The following is an 18052-nucleotide window of genomic DNA, read 5'->3' on the forward strand; positions in this document are numbered from 1 at the left end:
AAATGAGAGAACACCAGTGAAATATGAGTGCTTTGAACATGGGCATTTTCAACATGCTCTTGGAGGGAACATACACACCTTTCTTTATACTTCATTGGACTAGTCAGCTCCCCAGCATTCAGATGTTTTAACATTTCATAGCTTACAGAAATAATATTGTTTAACTTTTATAAAAATCATAGTAACAAGGCTATGGAGTTAGGTACAAGGTTTGTTAATGATGAGAAAGAATACAAATGAAAGCAAAATCCTGAATGCACAGGTTATACCTGAAAGCTGCACATATATATGACAATATAATAGAATCAACTTTACATAAGGGTTTTCATCCACAGTAGGAAATTATTGCGTTGACTTGTGGTAATACCACAGTGATTTTAAAGGCCCAGAGTACATTCAAAGTCTAAGAAGGAGATCAATAACTTATTTCAATGTTCCTTGGACAAATTTATAGTAAGTGGTGAGGAGGGATTTAGGAGAAGTCTTATGTGACATAGCTAACTGACAGCTAGCCAATGACTGGGACACTGGGTTTGCGGCCATGTGAGCTATTTGGAAAGTCTTTAATTCCACTGGAAAACATTTATCTTAACTTATTAATTAAAAGGAAGAAATCATAAAGACAACAGAAATATTTTTCATGAGATTTTATTAGACTGAGCACCTGTCTTGAAAATTACCATTTAAAAGTCTCCAGGACTGGAAGAGAAATTAGGTGTGTTATGTCAAACATAATTGAAATAACTTACATTTTGCTTTTAGACTTGCTTAAGGGGATCAAAATTCAGATTGTCTGTTTTACAGCAAATTAGGCACTTTGAAATCTACTGTCATTCCAATTCACTAGTGGGCAGATGGCTGCTGTGAGTAAACTGTGCCACATTCAGTGAGACTGGACTGATGCCATGTATTTGTGACCCACAATTTTGAGAACTTAGAAAGGATACCATTGATATACAAATGTATATGTATGTTTCATGAATGAGCAGTCTGAATACTTTTTGGATTTCAATAACATGCTAAGAGGTAACAGTGCATAAGCTGACTTCCATATTCATATGATATCACTCAGAAGAAAATCTTGTAATTATATGCTATTTTGTAAATAGTATTATTTCCTTGCTAGGATGCTATGACTAAAATAATTGATTACAACAACGCAAAACTTAATTGTTACTGTCTGTGCTTCAAAGGAGCATAGATAGTAAAATTACCTACTTTTACTGTCTTTCCCCTGGCTCATCTATGAAACTCTGCAAATGTGATACTTTTTAATTCAAAGGGATTTAAAATAATCTCCGATATCCACAAAATAGCATTTTACTCATACTCATGTCCTAGTGAGTATAAATAAAATTATTACTTTAAATGATAAATAAGATTATTACTTTAAATATCCCACAAAATCCAGCATTGTGAAGGTTAAATGAAAGGCATGCAAGGGCAAAAAAGGTTGTCAAAGTGCAAAACATAACTTTTTCTTCTCTTGAACAGCTTCTCCTTGTTACTGTTTAAGCACTGCAGGCCAGGTGTTAAGTAGCAGCACTGCTACTGTCTTCAGTATCCCCCACTTTTTTTGTGTTTATGGATTTGAAGTCAGTCTTCTGAATCACCTAGGTAGTGACTGCAAAGGTGCCTAAGATGCCACCAATGACTGAAGACAGTAGAGGTGATTTAGTTTCTGAAAGGCAATAGCAAGTCTAGCAGATATTATTGACCAAGGCTGTTGGGATAGCTGGACATAGCCTGCCTCAACATCTAACTACTGAATAAAAAGCAGTGGCAGCAGCAGAAAACACGCAGCTTTAGAGTGACAGAAGCCAAGGAAGGAAGCAAAACTAAGAGACAGCAACAGTAAGACAAAGTACATATAAACTTTTAATGAATTAACTTTACAAAAGACAACAGCTTCAAAACATTTGACACGTTTGTACAAAACTATTCCAGCATTTTTAGTTCTCTCTTCAGAAAGAATGCCAGCAAACCACCCAACGTGTCCCTGGCTATGAGATGCAACTGGTGATGACATCCAAATCATGTGTGGACAGAGTAAACTTATTTACAATACTGTATACTTTAATACCAGTCTAGTATGCTATTGGGGAGCGACTGTATTTTCCAGAAAACACCATGCATCAGAAAATAGTATGCACCCCTAGCTTTATTGCCTTTTTTCCCCGCATTTGTCACTAACACTTCTCTTTAGTCCTTTCAGGATGCATTCCCTCCTTTTGATTCCTATTCCTTCTTTTCTTGTCTTTGAATAACAGTGCAAGTAGCAGTACAATCTTCCAGTCCTATAGCGTACATCACAACTGTCCTTGAACATAGAAATATCAAGGTGCAAAATGATGGCTCATGGGACTATTCTGCAGCCATATTAAAATAAGTGCCACATACCAGAAAATAGCACGCATGTTAAGGGCCAAAATGTAGTTAAAAAGTGCGTGATACTTTCCTGAAAATATGGTATTGATGACACATACAAGCATCTTCAAGATGCCACATTCCCTTGTGAAAGGGATCTTGTCATTTCTGTATGTACAAAGTATGTCTTCAATTCTCCTTTTCCTTTTACATTTATTATTCCTCTGCAGGTGCTCATGTACCCCAGTGTCTGCAGGACGTTGTTTGTCTCCTCTGTAACCTGCAACAATACAGTAATACAGCCAGTGTTGATAACAAAGCAGAGCAGAACCTTCTTCCGGAATGTGAAGATAACATAATGTTCTCTTCATTTTTAAGGGGTTTGCTGTAATGCTTGTAAGGCCTTTAAGGGTCTCAGGTGAGGTTTGAACACCTAAGCATTCAAGCAGTCTGTTGCTGGATTGCCTATTCTAATCATTTACATCAAGAATCAAATTTGGTGTAACCACATCTGTATCCAGGGTTGCCAGCAGAGAGCTTGTAGATAGATAAATGGAACTAGGGACAATACTCTTCCTCATAGCACTCTCCTCATCTTCAGGACCTTATTTTCACTTGAGTAGAACCAAGCTTCCCCATTATTCTACAACTGCTAAGGACATGTAAATGAAGTGATGGTAAGGAAATGGTTAGCATCACCTTTCAGAGCTGCTGTTGCCAGATTCTTACATAACTGTTTGTGAACCAAACGTTAGCCCATTTTGCCATTTTAGCACAAAATCAAGGCTTACCTGTATTTTATCTAAGACGCCAGTGCTGTCCATCCTGCTGGCCACATTTACTGTATTGCCCCATATATCATATTGTGGTTTTTGAGCTCCAATTACTCCAGCTATTACAGGTCCATGGTTTATACCTGGAAAGCATCAGAACTTAACATTAGCAATGAAGAGAAAGGCAACAAAGCTGGTGAAGGCCCTGTAGCACAAGTCCTATGAGGAGCCTGTGAGGGAGCTGGGGTCATTTAGCCTTGAGAAAAGGAGGCTCAGGGAAACCTTATCACTCCCTACAGCTCTCTGAAAAGAGGCTGTAGGTAGGTGGGGGTTGGTTTCTTCTCCCAGGCAAGCAATGACAGTGTAAGATGACAGTCTCAAGCTGTGCCAGGGGAGATTTAGGTGATCATTAGGAGGAATTGCTTCACATTCAAGTGTGACTAGACATTGGAATGGGCTGCCCAGGAAGGTGGTGGAGTTATTGTCCCCGGAGGTGTTAAAGAAAAGACTGGATGTGGCATTTGGTGCCATGGTCTAGTTGACATGGGAATGTTCAGTCATAGGTCAGACTTGATGATCTTAGAGGTCTTTTCAAACTTAACTGATTCTGTGATTCTGTGAAGATCCACCAAACAAGGACACAAAGTGCATCTGGCATATAGCAAGTCGATGAACGCAGCATTTGCCCCTCACTGAATAGGGAGTATGGCAGCAAACATCATGGTTTTATTAACCATTTATGGCAGGAGAATGTTAGTTATAGAAATGTCAAAAGTCAGTTTATCTAATTTTAGTTTTACAGCTCCCTCCCATCCTGAGTAACTTGCTATTTTGAACCACTGGCACCCTAATAATGACCTGCTGCTGCCTTTATTATGTAGCATGGAACCACACTGTGGGTGAGCAGCAGCTTCTGAGAAAACAGATATACAAGAATTTCTTTTAATTTCTACTTGTAGTGAAAAGGGCCTCTCCTCTGCAATAGTTAATGGCCCTATCAAGTTGCTTTTATAGTATTCTTTGCTTCTTAAATGTAGAATAAACTAAAGAGAATGAGCTGAAAGGATTTGAAGCCTTGTTCTGAAGGCTGGATTGACCAAAGACTTTTCCTAAAGATCTGCAATATAAATATATGTATTCAAATACTTTGATTAAGTATGATGTAGAACAGAAGCTATAGTCCCTCGTTAGACTCTGGGCATTTTTTATCTTGCAGTAAGTTTGTAACCTATATTATGTCTGTAAAGTAAATGAGTTTTACTTTGCTAGTAGGGAAAGAAACCAGGAGGTAAAATCCAAAGTACTATTGATAACCAGCATCAAAGGTACTATAATTTTAACTGTACATACTGATGAGCAGGAAAGACAAGTTAGGCCTAGTGAGAAATTAAACCTGAACAAGTAAGTAATTTGGATTTATAAAATTATCTCAATGGATCATAACTGATTTCTGTTAGCTCCTTGACAGAAACCATCATTAGGGATATATCTGTGCAGTCAAATGAAAGTGTGATTGTAGGATGGAGAGGAATCTCAGAGTTGGCTCATCTGATATGCAACATGGCAGCACAGGCTAGCAACAACACTATCAGCCCACTTGGAAATCCTGGAAAACGTGACTGTAGAAGTTAAATTGGGAAAAGATGCAAACACTACAAGATAACAAATGGAACCTGATATATGTTACTGTACAAGCTGGCTTGTACTGATAAATAAGAAACCCAGCTCAGTTCCGCAAACCGGGCCCTGGGTTGATAGATAGGGAACTTCACCTATCACATTCCATCCTGGGCTGGACATCTCACTGGTGGACATCTCACTGGTCAGGAGTTGGGCTGTGGGAGGATCAGACCAATGAGCTGTCTAAATCTGGGAGTCTTGAACTCCCTATATAAGGAGGCTCTTAACAATAGAAGAGCTGTTTGTTGCATGGAGCTTGGAGGTGTGTGTGTTGTCCCTGTCTCTAACCACCAACCCCACAGAACATGTGAATTATTAAACATAATAGATATATATTTTTCTAAGTGCTCAGGGTTCAATGCACAAAGAGACTTGGGCATTGCAACACTTTGCATTAACAACTGAGCCATGGATGGGTTTTTCTACTTCATGACATACAACCTGTAGAAAACACTGGGGAACTAAGACTGGAATCCACAAAAGCCATCTGCTGGGTAGTCCAATCTGGTTAGCAGGGAATATTGAAGAGATGTGTGTAGCCATGGTACAGAAACTGGGGCAGTGCAGTAGGATTTTCCTACAAAATACAATGGGCAGGAAGGGACTTTTATTTTTTACCTCCTTCCTGAACCACTGGTGTTGATAGCTTGAGAAATACCTCAGGGGCTCAGGAGTCACCTTCAGATGCCTCCGCCTTTGAGGAAACTTATACGAGTATATCTTAGGGATGTGTTCTGGCCACCCAAGCATTGTGGGATATGCTGCTCTATGTCATTCCTGCTGGTGTTTCATCTTTTTTGCGTGATGCACATGAATGTTTTTGGGGCATGGCTGGAAGAGTAGTACTCTCACTACAGGGGGATGCTCTAACAGAGGGTGATATTATCTATCTCTTTCTCTCATATCCAAAGCAATATTTAATCATTCTATGAAATATAACACTGTTCAGCAGGAATGACAGAGAATACTCATTCTGAAGTATCCTACAGCTTGGGCTCATGGCTAGCCTCACCCAAAACCAGGAACCAAATTAAGTCACCTACAACACAGACAAATGTTCCAACTATGAAGTTACATGGAAAATAACACACCAGCCTCTGTTCTGAAAGAAAGTAATACCTGTGCAAAACTTGCTGCAAAAGCATATCTGAGCTTGTCTCATAAATCAAGTATCTCAACTTGCAGAAGGGGAGGAATGCCTAAAATGTCATCTAGATGCTCCTCTCCCTTATCTGACAAGATCAGAGCAGTGTGTACCTCCTAAGTCACACTAGCATTTCAGGCACTCACAGAAGATTATGAAAGATGAGACCTCTAATGAGTTGCAAAAATTTCAGACTTAGATGCTGGCCAAGGGAGGCTTTTACAAAGGGCAGTTAGGGTACAAATCCTTACAGTGGGGACTAGGTCAGAAGTAGTTGTTAAAATGTTTCTGTGGCTACAATTAGTATAGATATCAGAGGCTTTCATCATCAGGTATTGGGAAGTGGAGAAGAAGTGATGTGAAAATAAAGATCTCAGTGGTGCCTATGTTGCATTATGGTGGCACAAATACCACTTTGGGGCCTGTGTTTCTTTTTAGAGTTAAAACATTTTTTCATTTCATGAAGCAAAGGAGTCCTAGTTCTCTGTAATCTTTAGAAAGATCAGTAAAAATCCAAAGTTAAGCATTTTGTTTTGCTTTATGGTCCCCACTTGAAAGGACCTAGTACTGCTTTAAGCAGTTTGCAGATGTAGCCCCGGCACCCAACAGTTCTCTCTCTCTACTGAAGCTGCTGGTCTGTGCAATGTTAGCCATGGCCAGAACCATCAAGTTCTGTAACACTCTGAGAAGGAAGCGTACTTCTGATTTGCTTTGTCATTTTTAGCAAGGAATACAGAACATACTGGCAAAGGAGTGCCCTAAGAAGCTTGTTTCAAGTCAGAAGACAGCAAGTTTTGCCAGTGGGTGGCACTGTGAAATAGACTTAAGAGAAGCAGCTGAAAGGAAAAGCAAGCGGTACAGCAAGAAAAAGACAAGACAGGAGAATAACGGTTGGAAATCAAATACTTCTGACACATTTACGGAATTTATGGGTTCTCAATATTTGTTTACTGTTTTCATTTCACACTTTCCATGTTACATATTGCATTGTGAAACTGCTGTGTACTGCTATCAGGAAATAAACATTTTGGAACATATGGTTCTTGACCAGCTCTGAATTAATTTATCATTCTTTCTACTGCTTATTGCAGCTGTCTGTTTCTTTTTAAAAATACCAGGATGCACAAGAAAAAGCAATTAGAAACTGAAACATAAGGGATACCTCCTTCCAAGATAAATAACTAGTCATCTTTGCTCTTACCTGAATAACAAAGGCAAATATTCTCCCTTGTCAAACAGTTCAAAAGAAAGAGTACATTTTTGTGTCCTTGCTTGAATTTAGTACATGTAAAATATTTCAAACTGCAGCCTCACTGACCGCTTATAGCTCCTGTCCTCTGAAAAAACATTGATATAGTTTTGCAAAGCCCAATCTAGAGTTTTATTGTGTATTCTTTTTGTATTTGTAAACTTCCAAAAATGCACAGCTTATAACCTCTGCAATAATTTTTAAAGAGTTACCATAAAACCACTCAGAGCCACGTGAACAAATTTTTTCAACCATTCTTTAAATAGGAATACTGCCCTTTTCCAAGTCTAGCCTTGAAACACTCTAGGGGGTGATGGGCAATACCACATAGGCTGCTTTTAAACAAGGTGAAGATGGTGCTGTTTACTATCATGGCCCTTTTGGTCAGTTCTACTACTACTTTAATTCTCCCCCTTGTCCATGATGCTCTCCTAAGAATCCTGTGATACTCACCTACTCGTAACTTGAAGTCATTGAATGAATGCTTGTTTATGACATCCAGTTTTGCCACCAAGGCAAATGCAAACTCCACCATGGTTCCTATGTGCATATACTGTCGTTCAGGTTCCTGAATTCAAAAGACAAACAAACAGTGTAAAATCAGTCTTGTGAGCCTTGGCTGCTGTAAGAAAACAACCAAAATACACTTGAAGACACTTAAGCCCTTAGGGATGCCCTCTACAGGCAGATGCAGAGAAGTAACGTAGAAGATGGTACCCTGTGCAGCATCAGTTAGATCAAACAATGGCCAAGAGACAGCATTTCACTTGTGTACAACCAGGCAGTCTAGTGGTGATAGATCCAAACATGCCTAATCCAACATTTTGATTGTTAAGTGACTTATTAGCTGCTGTTTAATCCCACAGGCACTCAATATCTATGTGTGCCTAGAATTTGTTAATTCATTTTCTTTAAGTGTCTGCTTCTATTGTATTCCCTTTCATAATAAATAATGCTTGTGGACAGCCCTACAGAGATTCTTCCCTCTCACTGTTGCACAGCTCAGCACTCTTATAAAATGCTTAAGATCCAGTGAAATTCACAATTTTAAGAATTCTTCCACTGATCTCATCTTGCAGATAAACAAGTACATCTGAGAACATTTAACAGACCTGAAAATGACTAAAACGCAAGAGGAAGAGGGCAACCCCACTCTGCACTTTTACTTACAGAGCTTATACCACTTATCAAGGCTGTAGACTTAATCTCTCATACATAACAAAGCAACCTTATTTTAAATACTGTTTTGAGTCCTTTCAGGCTGAGGAGAAAATTGATTTTGGTGTCCCACAGCCCAAGGTAGGATCCTTACAAGTGATTGATTTCATAAGACATGGACTCATTGATCTCTATGAGAAAATACTGTATCTTCCCTATTTCTTGAGATAAAGGGACAGAAGAGATGGACAGATGACAACTTCAGAGAATGATTCATGGAGTGCATGCATCAGCCTAGGGTGGGACAGTAGTGGTGCTTGCTGGAGCAGCTGTTTAGATAAATGAAGCCTGTTTCATTTGAAGTTCACTCCTAGCTAAAACAGATGGTTTCCTGTTCAGCTGATATATTCAGACCCCTTCCTCAGGCACTTAGTCTTCCTTGGATGCTTGTTTTAAGCTGGGGGTGGTTCCCAGCAGTATGTCTAGCAGTCAGTCATTGCCTCACTAGGTACTGCAGGATCTGTGCATCTTTGGGAATCTGGAATGAAGGCTGCTGAGTTTTGGTGGGTTTCTTTTGAGAATGTGAACTAAAACACCCAAGGAATGCTGAACTGTGGATCTCCTGATTGTGGAAATAACTCACGTGATAAATTTCTTCCTCTGCATACACTAGTTTTAGTTGTGATTGAGAACTCTCTATATCTTCCTATCTTCAGTCTGCAGCTCTGCATTTTCTTCATCTCTTTCACCTCCCTGCATTAAATGTCAGAGCTAATTTAAAATAATCCTTTGTCCTCAGGATCCTTAGGGTCTATAGTTCATGTAGTAATTGCTTGTGTTTAGAAGGAACATGAGTTTGGCAAGAGCACATTAATCCTTAGCAGAGACTGTGTTGAATCTTAATTGCTGTCTCTCTGTTGCCAACCTATAGTACTCTAAAGATCATGGCAGAGGCAAGGTTTTTGAAGAAGTTATGAATTGCTTTTCTGATCTGGATTTCCAGTGACTGCAGTTCCTAATCTTACCATATTAAGTAAACTAGAAACAAAGGAACATATTCTCAGTGCTGATTCTGAGGGTTCTAAAAGTGTATAGTTAGTAAGGGAAATCATCCCTTCTAGCTCACAATGGAAAACTTTAATTCTTGCAATCTTTTGTATGCTTTGTAAATCCAGTCCTGATGTAGCACATAGGAATGAAATGCTGTACTGCATCCAGAGTAGAAGGCCTGTTTTAGCGAATACAGAGGTGGCATTTTCAAACTGCAATGTGAAGAAAAATTCACAGAGTGTATACTAAAGTATATACTTGTCCAGTACAATACAATCTATGCTAATAAGAAAAAAACTAGGCCACATTATTATACATAACCTGCAGCTTAATGAACAAAATTTTAGCCTTCATTTGAATATGCTTTTTATTAAGCAGAAACATGTTTTCCTGTACCTGACACTGTTCTTGGTTGGGTGTAGCACTGAGTCCTGTTGCTGCCATGTAAGTGCTTCCAATGGTCTTTATCTTTTCAACTCCACTGAACTTTGGCTTTGACAACAACTGTAAAACAAGGACAGTCATTCCTTATTCAGATCAGCAGTCCTGTTAGTCTAACACCAATCAGAGAATCAAGTCTTAGAACACTTTCTGTATGGACCTCAAATGGCTTCACAAATATATACAGGATGAAGGACTTAAGGATGGATAAAACAATGGTTACAGAACTCCAAGGAAAGGGAATTTCTTTCTTCTAAAATAACTTTTTACTATAAAGAAATTAAATTTATGGTAGTGAGAATAAATTCAATCTTATTTTACATACAGCTTATAAAAGTCAGTAGACTTTGCACTCCTGTGATATTGGAAGTGGATCACCATGCCTGCCAACAGTTAAGCTTTAGGCAGCTTTCTGAAAGTAAGCATCCATCCCATGACAGTGGAATATTCCATGCCAGTAGGACTAAAATCCAAGGATTTTAGTATATATATCCCAGTTTGTTTTGAACATTGAACACCCAATGCTCTCCAAATGGGTTTGCTGCTAAAATACCCTCTATAGCTGCAGACCCACAAATCCAGACTGTGCTTTCTGAGTCATGACATGATTTTAATACCTTTTACTGGTATCTTCGTCACTAATGACTTCCCTATAGAGAAATACTGTTCTCAGTGAGGCCTTTATAGATGCCTTTTCCCAATCCATCTGTAGTCATACTCTCTATTTGCTTCTGACTTCAGAGAATGGAACATCACAACTTTTATAGTCCTTTGACGTGCTTGTGTATCAAATCATCAGTGCAGATCAGGTATAACACAAAGGTTATATCTGACTTTAGACATTCATATTTAGAACCTATGGTTAATCCATGGCATGTAATGTAATTGTCTCAAAAAACTGCAGCTAATGGGCAAAAAAAAAAAATACTCATAGGATTCTCATTATAGGACATCAAAAGCAACTGAATATGATGTGAGATCAGTATCTGATTTATCCCACATAAATCTATTTTTCCTTTAATAGTCCCTGTAAGTATTTTCTGGCAGCTTTTCCACTCTCCCCTTTAAGTATGTTTTCTGACTGTTGCATATCATGAGTTAGTAAGATTGAAACCATATGTCAATCACTGTTGTAGTACATACATCATCAAAGTCCGCAATGATCTCATTTAGCAGCCGGAGACATTCCAACCCTTCCTTATTTACATCAGATTCTGTGTAAAATTCCTTGAAATCCGGAACAGAGGCAAACATGACACAGACGCAGTCATAGGACTGGTGATACAGGTCCTGTCCAAAAGAAAACAGTATAAAGAAAAAAAATTATCATAGCCTGCTGTAAATAACTTTCCTAATTAACATGCAGTATCCAGGATCTAAAACCAGAGGTGCTGCAGTAGTTGGAATGCCTTAAGATGGAGGTTGTATGTTTTTTGCATTTAGCTGCGTTTATTAATTTAAAACAATGCATAAACCTATTCATAAAAGAGAATTAACATATAAAGCTGAAAATATTGTAATGATTTTTTTTCTTCCTGAACATTAACTTTGTGAAAACAAAATGTTCACTAATTCATTAGACAGGGCCCATCTCTGAGACTTCATATGAAGAGAATTTAGTCTGGCTTGCATGGCTGAAAATGTATTTCGTAAAACAATATCCAATTTATTATTAGCTGTTTGTTATTGTACTAACTAAAAAACTGAACCAAAATCACAAACTCAATGTACTACAAATGAATAATGCAAAATGACCCTGATTGATAGTTCCAAACGTAAAATGACAATATGCCTAAGAGGACAAAATAATTATCCTTTCTTTTGCATAACAAGGAGCTGGGCCAAAAAGAAAGAATTCATTTGAACTGAAACTTACTTATGGCAGAGTCTGCACTGCCTTCTGTAACCACTGAAATGAGAGCATCTCTACTCCACAGAAAGATTCTGGTGCTAAAAATGACCACCTCCTACTACCCCCTTCACTTTCCTCTCCACTGCCCTTGAACTATCTCTTGCCCTTGAACTATCTCACTGCCCTTGACTATCTCTTCTTTCAGAACAAATTCACATCCCCCCCAAAAAGATAGAAAGAAGAAAAAAATGTTAAACTAACACTTAAAAAAGAAATAACGTCTATACACAAAGGTAGACATAGCGATAAACGAGGCTGCTATCTACTTTTATGTAAAACTACCTTCAAGTTATTATTTGAGTAACAAGGGATTTCAACATTCACATAAAAAGGATTTATTCTGTGAGTTCAAGAAGCATAAGATAGTATTTCCCTTTTTACTTAGCAAAGCTTGGGTTTCTGCAATTTGACAGTCAGTGTGTCCTTTTGGAAGAATGTGGTGTGTCTGTACACAGATGTGCACAGACATAATGGATCTTTACTGCTGATGTATAACTGAAAAATAACAGAACTACGGGAAAACTGCTGACTGCTTCATCCCATCACAGGTGTGAGGGAAGTTTCTGAGCAAACATGAAAATAATGATGGACAGGAAGAACACATGCAGCTGGAGGAGATAAATTTTTTATAACTAGATTTTTGTGCCTCCTGTATTTTCTAGGGATTTTATACCCATAGCATTGCTGAAGCTCCACCACAACTGTATGCTGTAGGGATGGAATACATTGATTCACAGCTCCAGCTGTTATTCTCTTGTTGCACCATGATTAAATCCAGATTTTTGAGACTCTGCTGTGGGAAACCCAAGGGTCAAACCAGTAAGGAAATCTGGTCTGACTGTGAGTGTGTGGTGTCTGGGGAGTCAAGCAGGGCACCTGTTGGCTCACTGGAGCTGCTCACTGTGAGGGGAATTTGGCCCCTTCTCAGGTGGTGCAGGTGTGACTGCCTGAGTGGCTCCTGCATGGTCACATGGGGTATTTCCTTAAAAGGGTACAGAGACTGCATTCCGTGGTTAACTCAGCTTTACTTCTATCTTCTCGTCATCTTCCCTGTAACTTCATTTCAATTATAGCGACCCATTTGTCCTCCTTTCTCTCTAATACTGGCAATATCCATCTCCACTAATGAATGCTCAATAACATAGCACCATCATGGAACAACAAGTGGCACTATTTATAACAAGATAACTAGTAATTGTGACTATCACAATAAATTTCAGAGAATTTCAAGGACTCATCCCTATCTAGTTTATTTTGATCATAATAATAAAGGATGTTACAATTGAGTGCCTTAATTTTCCTGAGAGTTCTTCTCTTGAAACAGTACTCTCCAAAATGTGTAGTCAGAAAATTAAGTGCAATACTATTCTAGGAAGGAATAGCTTTTCTTATTTTAACAAAAATAAAATCATCCTGTCTTTTGCATTCAATCCTTTTCTTTTTCCTCTTTAATACCATCTGAAATTCTGCAAGTATGTTCCTTTTACTGTCCCCTCATCTCCAATGCCTGAAGATCTTCCTGGGATAGGGAAGGGAAACCAGTCCAGTTCTATCCCTTGGAAGGGTATGGCGGTCAGCTTCTCTGGGGCAGAATTTTTGCTCTAAGTAAAGTGCTAGCTCCATCCTGTAGCTAATAAAGCACGATTCCTCTTGCTCAGTGATGGGCTTGCCAGTTAGCTTGCAGCACAAAAACTCCCAAGCACTTTTTACTAATAGGGAATCTGAAGGATAAAAGCATTAAGGAGAAAGCTGCAAAAGCCAGGTGCAGATATATTTAATCCTGGCCCTGTTTCCTGCTTTTCATTTTAGATTTGAGCCTGTCTTTCAATTGGAAAATAACCTGTCTCGTATCCAGCATGCAGACTATAAAGCAGAAACCCAGCTCTGGAGGTTCTGGTAAGGCAAACAAACCTTTATTATTTACTCTAAGGGCCTTTGCTTTTGGTGGATTAGCATTAGTCAATATATATATCTTGTTAAAAAAAGACCTTTGTTGGTCATTTGAAACTACCATGCAACTGCTCCAAGTTAGCATTTATCCACTCACTTTTTCCCTTTCCATTTCTCCTGCCTGCTTTTCAGCAGCGCATTTTGCTTTCCCTTTTCTCCATATACAGCTGCATGCATAAAATACTAAGGGAAGTAGTATTTGGAAATAGAATATTCATCCATTTTCTTAATCTCAGAATCTGTTTTAAACAGAAAAGAACAAACATAAAACTATACTAACTTGAATGTTTGCAGCTAAGGAAAATGTGGACAAATTTCAATGTCATATCTGTTGACTTAGATATCCACAAAGAGTAAACAAAGGCCTAATCTGCCCTAACATCTGTATCTACATACAGAACCTTGCTGATATTGAAAGAAATCTAAAGACATGACAGATACTTATATTCCTGAATACTTCCAGAGATTTGAAAGGGCCTTCCTTTGAAAACTCTTGAAAGAAACAAAACAAGGAACAACTTGAGTTCGTTTTTTTGGGTTTTTTTCAATGGATGTCATTAAAATCATGTCACATCATTTTTACTTCACCTGACATGATGAGCTGGGGAGCTCAGCACTTTACAATTTCTGTGCTTCATTAAATTAAGTAAACTCATTCCAACCTAAGAATCTTGAGGGGTGACAAGATAAATCTGGTAGCTGATACAAAGGTAAGCAGATGGTGTTGCTCTGCTGGGAAGCTGAGGTGGAGTAGCACATAATCAAGAAAGCAATCTCCTGATGGTTTGCTGTGTTTAATGCCTTAACTGAGAACTGGAGCTGAGTCAACTTGGCTTCTAGCCAAAATCTTCACTGCATTCAAAGGAACCCCACAGCAATTTTTGTTAGCTACCAAATGAATATTTGCTGGGAATACTAAAGTGTTGAAATGCAGTCCTGATTAATACTGCTTAATGCAAACCACAGTGAAAAGGAAGATGTTGTCCTTTTTGGCTCAGAAGATCAAAAATGAATCCCTAAATCTGCCCTCTGCCCTCTCTTGTCTTTTTTGAAACAATTATTTGGCAAGCACAAGTAATTAAAAATCTTAGATTTAAGATCTCTATAGTTGCTACTCTCTCTAAATAGATTTATATATATGTATTTTTTTTCTTTATTATTACTGTAAAGGAATATTAGGAGCAGATCTAATTTCCAGAAAAGTAAAGATGGATCTTTTGGGTGACTTTTCTGGTGCTTGGATTAGGTCCATTTAACAGTAAATAAACAGGTAATTCAGTGTTCAGAACATCTTTCCAGAATTAACATAGCCACTATTTTGGGGAAAAAGTTAATTTTCACTCCAATAAAAAAGCTCTCCAGTGAACAGAAGAAAATTCAGAACCCGGTTGCAACTCCACTCTGATCATGGAGGAAAAGTATCTGCATGCATATGATTTAAAATTAAACCCATGTTGATTCAGCCATTCTGTTCTTCCTCCTCCTCACCTATTTTTACCATCCTTCAATAGGCAAAGTGCATTGCCATTTAGGAAAATTTCACCTTTTTATTTCAAGGTTTTATGGTGCATTCAGTGCTGTAAAGCAAACCTTACAGGAAGGAAAGGGGAAATGAAAGCATCTGTAAATTTATATTTTTGCTGTAAGGACCTACTGTTCAAAACAGCATTAAGTGGTATTTCCAGGGTACACTGCTTTCTTACAGAGTAGAGGATATACAGAGACAGCTGACCTCATTCTTCAGGTTCCTTGCCAAGAAGTGTTCAGCTACGTGGGCTGGAAGCACATTCTCCAGAAGCACCCGATTTAGGTTCTCCATGGTTTCAATCTCCTCCCGCTCTTTTTTGAACTTGTTCTTCCATAGGAAGTCTAACCTACAGTAATATTCATTCTGTTACAAGAGGACACAGAAGTAAAGAAACAATAGGCATCTTGTCCTGCTGGAGTACAGGTTTAAGAGACAAAATAAGCACAGTACACAACTCCTACAATTATTTGGCTACTCAAATATAATTCCAGGTATCACAGAAGTCACCCCCCAAGCATACATTTTGTGACATACATTTTAAAAAATCCAGCAAAAAGGCCCACGAGAAAAAAAGAAAAGTTGCAAGGTGCCTTAAGCAACGGCAGATTTATTTATCTACTCTTAAACTTGAGTAGAAATTCATTACAGAAATCAAACACTGTAATGGAAACAATGTATAGTTTTGCAACTTAATATTATTTTATAAGTGCAGAATTTCACTTACAATAATGGGCATTTTAGGAAGACCCTAGTTTTTACTAACTTGAAGTTATGCCATGCAACCAGCCTGGCGAAAAGAAAACAGCCTATTGTATTGATATGGTTTACATTCAGTATATCAAATCATGATCAGACTACAAAAAATGGCCCAGTCAGCTGGGCCAACTCAGTTTAGTTTTGGTTTTGTTAGTTGCTCTTTTTTTTGGTTGGTTGCTTACTTTTATACTCCTTTCTGTAATACTTTATCCTGCTTTTCTTTTTGTCCCAGAGTTTTCATAGTAACTTTCCAGTAACCACAACAACAATACCTGGAACTATATGAAAATCACACAACATCCTTGGAGCATCAGTATGTTTTGAGATCCAATTTCACTAGAAAGGTGGTAGAAAATTAATAAAACTGCACTTTTGCGGAGCTCTCTCCACTTCCTTTCAATGTTGTCAGGGTGTTGTCATGAATTCTAAGGCATTATTTCCACAGTAAAGCCTCCTCTGGCCTATCTCATTTGACCTGATAAAATCAAGACCTATTTCAATGTAGTCTTAGTGGTTTAACACTATCAGGCAATCTCAATGAAGACTATGTCATTAACCAGGAGAATATGATTATGATGGCAATCTTATTACAGAAAAACTTAAAAGTGCAACCTACTGGTATTAGCAGTCAGTAAGCATTGACATAAAAAATGAGAGTAGTCCTTCTGACTGGACAGTGGCTGTAACAGCTCAAAATGATTCATAGGTATTCTGCTGAGATCACAGCGAAAGATAAGAGTAGAAAGTTGAAATTAGATGGTATTAAAATGATTTGGCAAGCTTTTAAAAGGCAATGAAAGAAAAAAAAACTGATGAAGCAAAACTGTATCTGCAAAATACCTGCAGGATGAAAAAACAGTAAGAGGAAAATGATTCCTCCACTTAAATGTATAGAGAGAAATATACTCAGGTTTTCTTTGAATTGGTTGATAAGGGCCAGGTACTATTTAAACATTTAATTACAGAACTGAAAGAGAACATCCATCACATTAAATCACTGTTAACATACTCTCTTTGTGCTGATATCGATACTGCTAAGGACAGAATGCAGACCTCAAATGCACCCCAAAAGAAATATTCTGGCTATTCTGACTCAAAGGTGACATTCTTCTGAAAGTAAAAGGGGTCTTGACATCTTAGAATGGATCATGCTGCATCGCAGAAATCTGGAGTTTGAATGTCAAATAAACAAACAAGCTGGATATTTTAAATAATTATATGTTACTAAAGGGTATTTGCAAACTATAAGCAAAATAAGAGTGGGCAGAGACTTAAATACTTGTACAGACAATCATAAAGGTACAGAGAACCTGAGAACAGATTTCTGTAGGAATTTGGAATTAGGATTTTATTGTTGCCCTGTCATTGTGCCTGTAGTAAATGGCAATTATCAGTCCTATAAAGCTTGAGGTCATGAATAGGGATTTTTTTCAGAACCGTCCACACAATGCAAAATACATGCAGTCACTTTTTTAGAATGTCTTTTTTATATATATGTTAGATATTTATACATCCAAGAACTTGGATTAGTATAAATATAAATACACATAGATGGTAATTCAAATGCCACAAATGGTATTCATGCAGGAAAAATCCAGTAAAACCTTGGGATGTCAAAATCCTTGGTATAAATTGACAAAAGTAACATGGATGCCAGCTGAAACTAAATATCCATAGATTGTACCAACTTTGTAGTGAAAAGGTGGTAGCTAAGTGAAGTTTTCAAAGATATGTCTCTTCTTCAAAAGCTAGTATAAAAAAGATAATTTATTTACTACCTTACTCTTTACTGAATTAAATTTAGGCTGCTCCAAAAAAGGGCAAAGAGAACTTAGAGATCAGAAAAGAAAAATCAGAACGTATTCCACAATTTGCTTTGAAACTAGAAAAGTCAGCATATCATATTTCAAAAAGAGAAGAGCATTAGCTTATTAACTTATTTTGAATTGTGGTGGGGGTGGTTTTTGTGTTGGTTTGTTTGCATGATACGAAACTTATCCTGATCAGTCAAGACAGACAGAGTGTTGGAGAACTGACAAAGGGT

The 18052-nt window shown here is 37.9% G+C and overlaps 1 protein-coding gene across 2 annotated transcripts in view; it reads right to left on the reverse strand.

Annotated features, from left to right (window-relative positions):
- Window positions 1-1854: 1854 nt before the first annotated feature.
- ADCY2 (adenylate cyclase 2) overlaps window positions 1855-18052 on the reverse strand; it is a 203893-nt gene continuing 187695 nt past the window's right edge. For both annotated transcript variants that reach the window (XM_077182476.1, XM_077182478.1), the window contains 6 exons: window positions 15457-15615; window positions 11006-11152; window positions 9818-9925; window positions 7667-7781; window positions 3159-3283; window positions 1855-2647 (listed from right to left, as the gene is read on the reverse strand). In XM_077182476.1, coding sequence (XP_077038591.1) covers window positions 2495-2647; window positions 3159-3283; window positions 7667-7781; window positions 9818-9925; window positions 11006-11152; window positions 15457-15615 — 807 coding nt within the window. In that variant the 3' untranslated portion in view covers window positions 1855-2494. The remainder of the gene's footprint in view (window positions 2648-3158; window positions 3284-7666; window positions 7782-9817; window positions 9926-11005; window positions 11153-15456; window positions 15616-18052) is intronic.

Source organism: Agelaius phoeniceus, chromosome 1, assembly GCF_051311805.1.
Source record: "Agelaius phoeniceus isolate bAgePho1 chromosome 1, bAgePho1.hap1, whole genome shotgun sequence".
NCBI lineage: Eukaryota > Metazoa > Chordata > Aves > Passeriformes > Icteridae > Agelaius > Agelaius phoeniceus.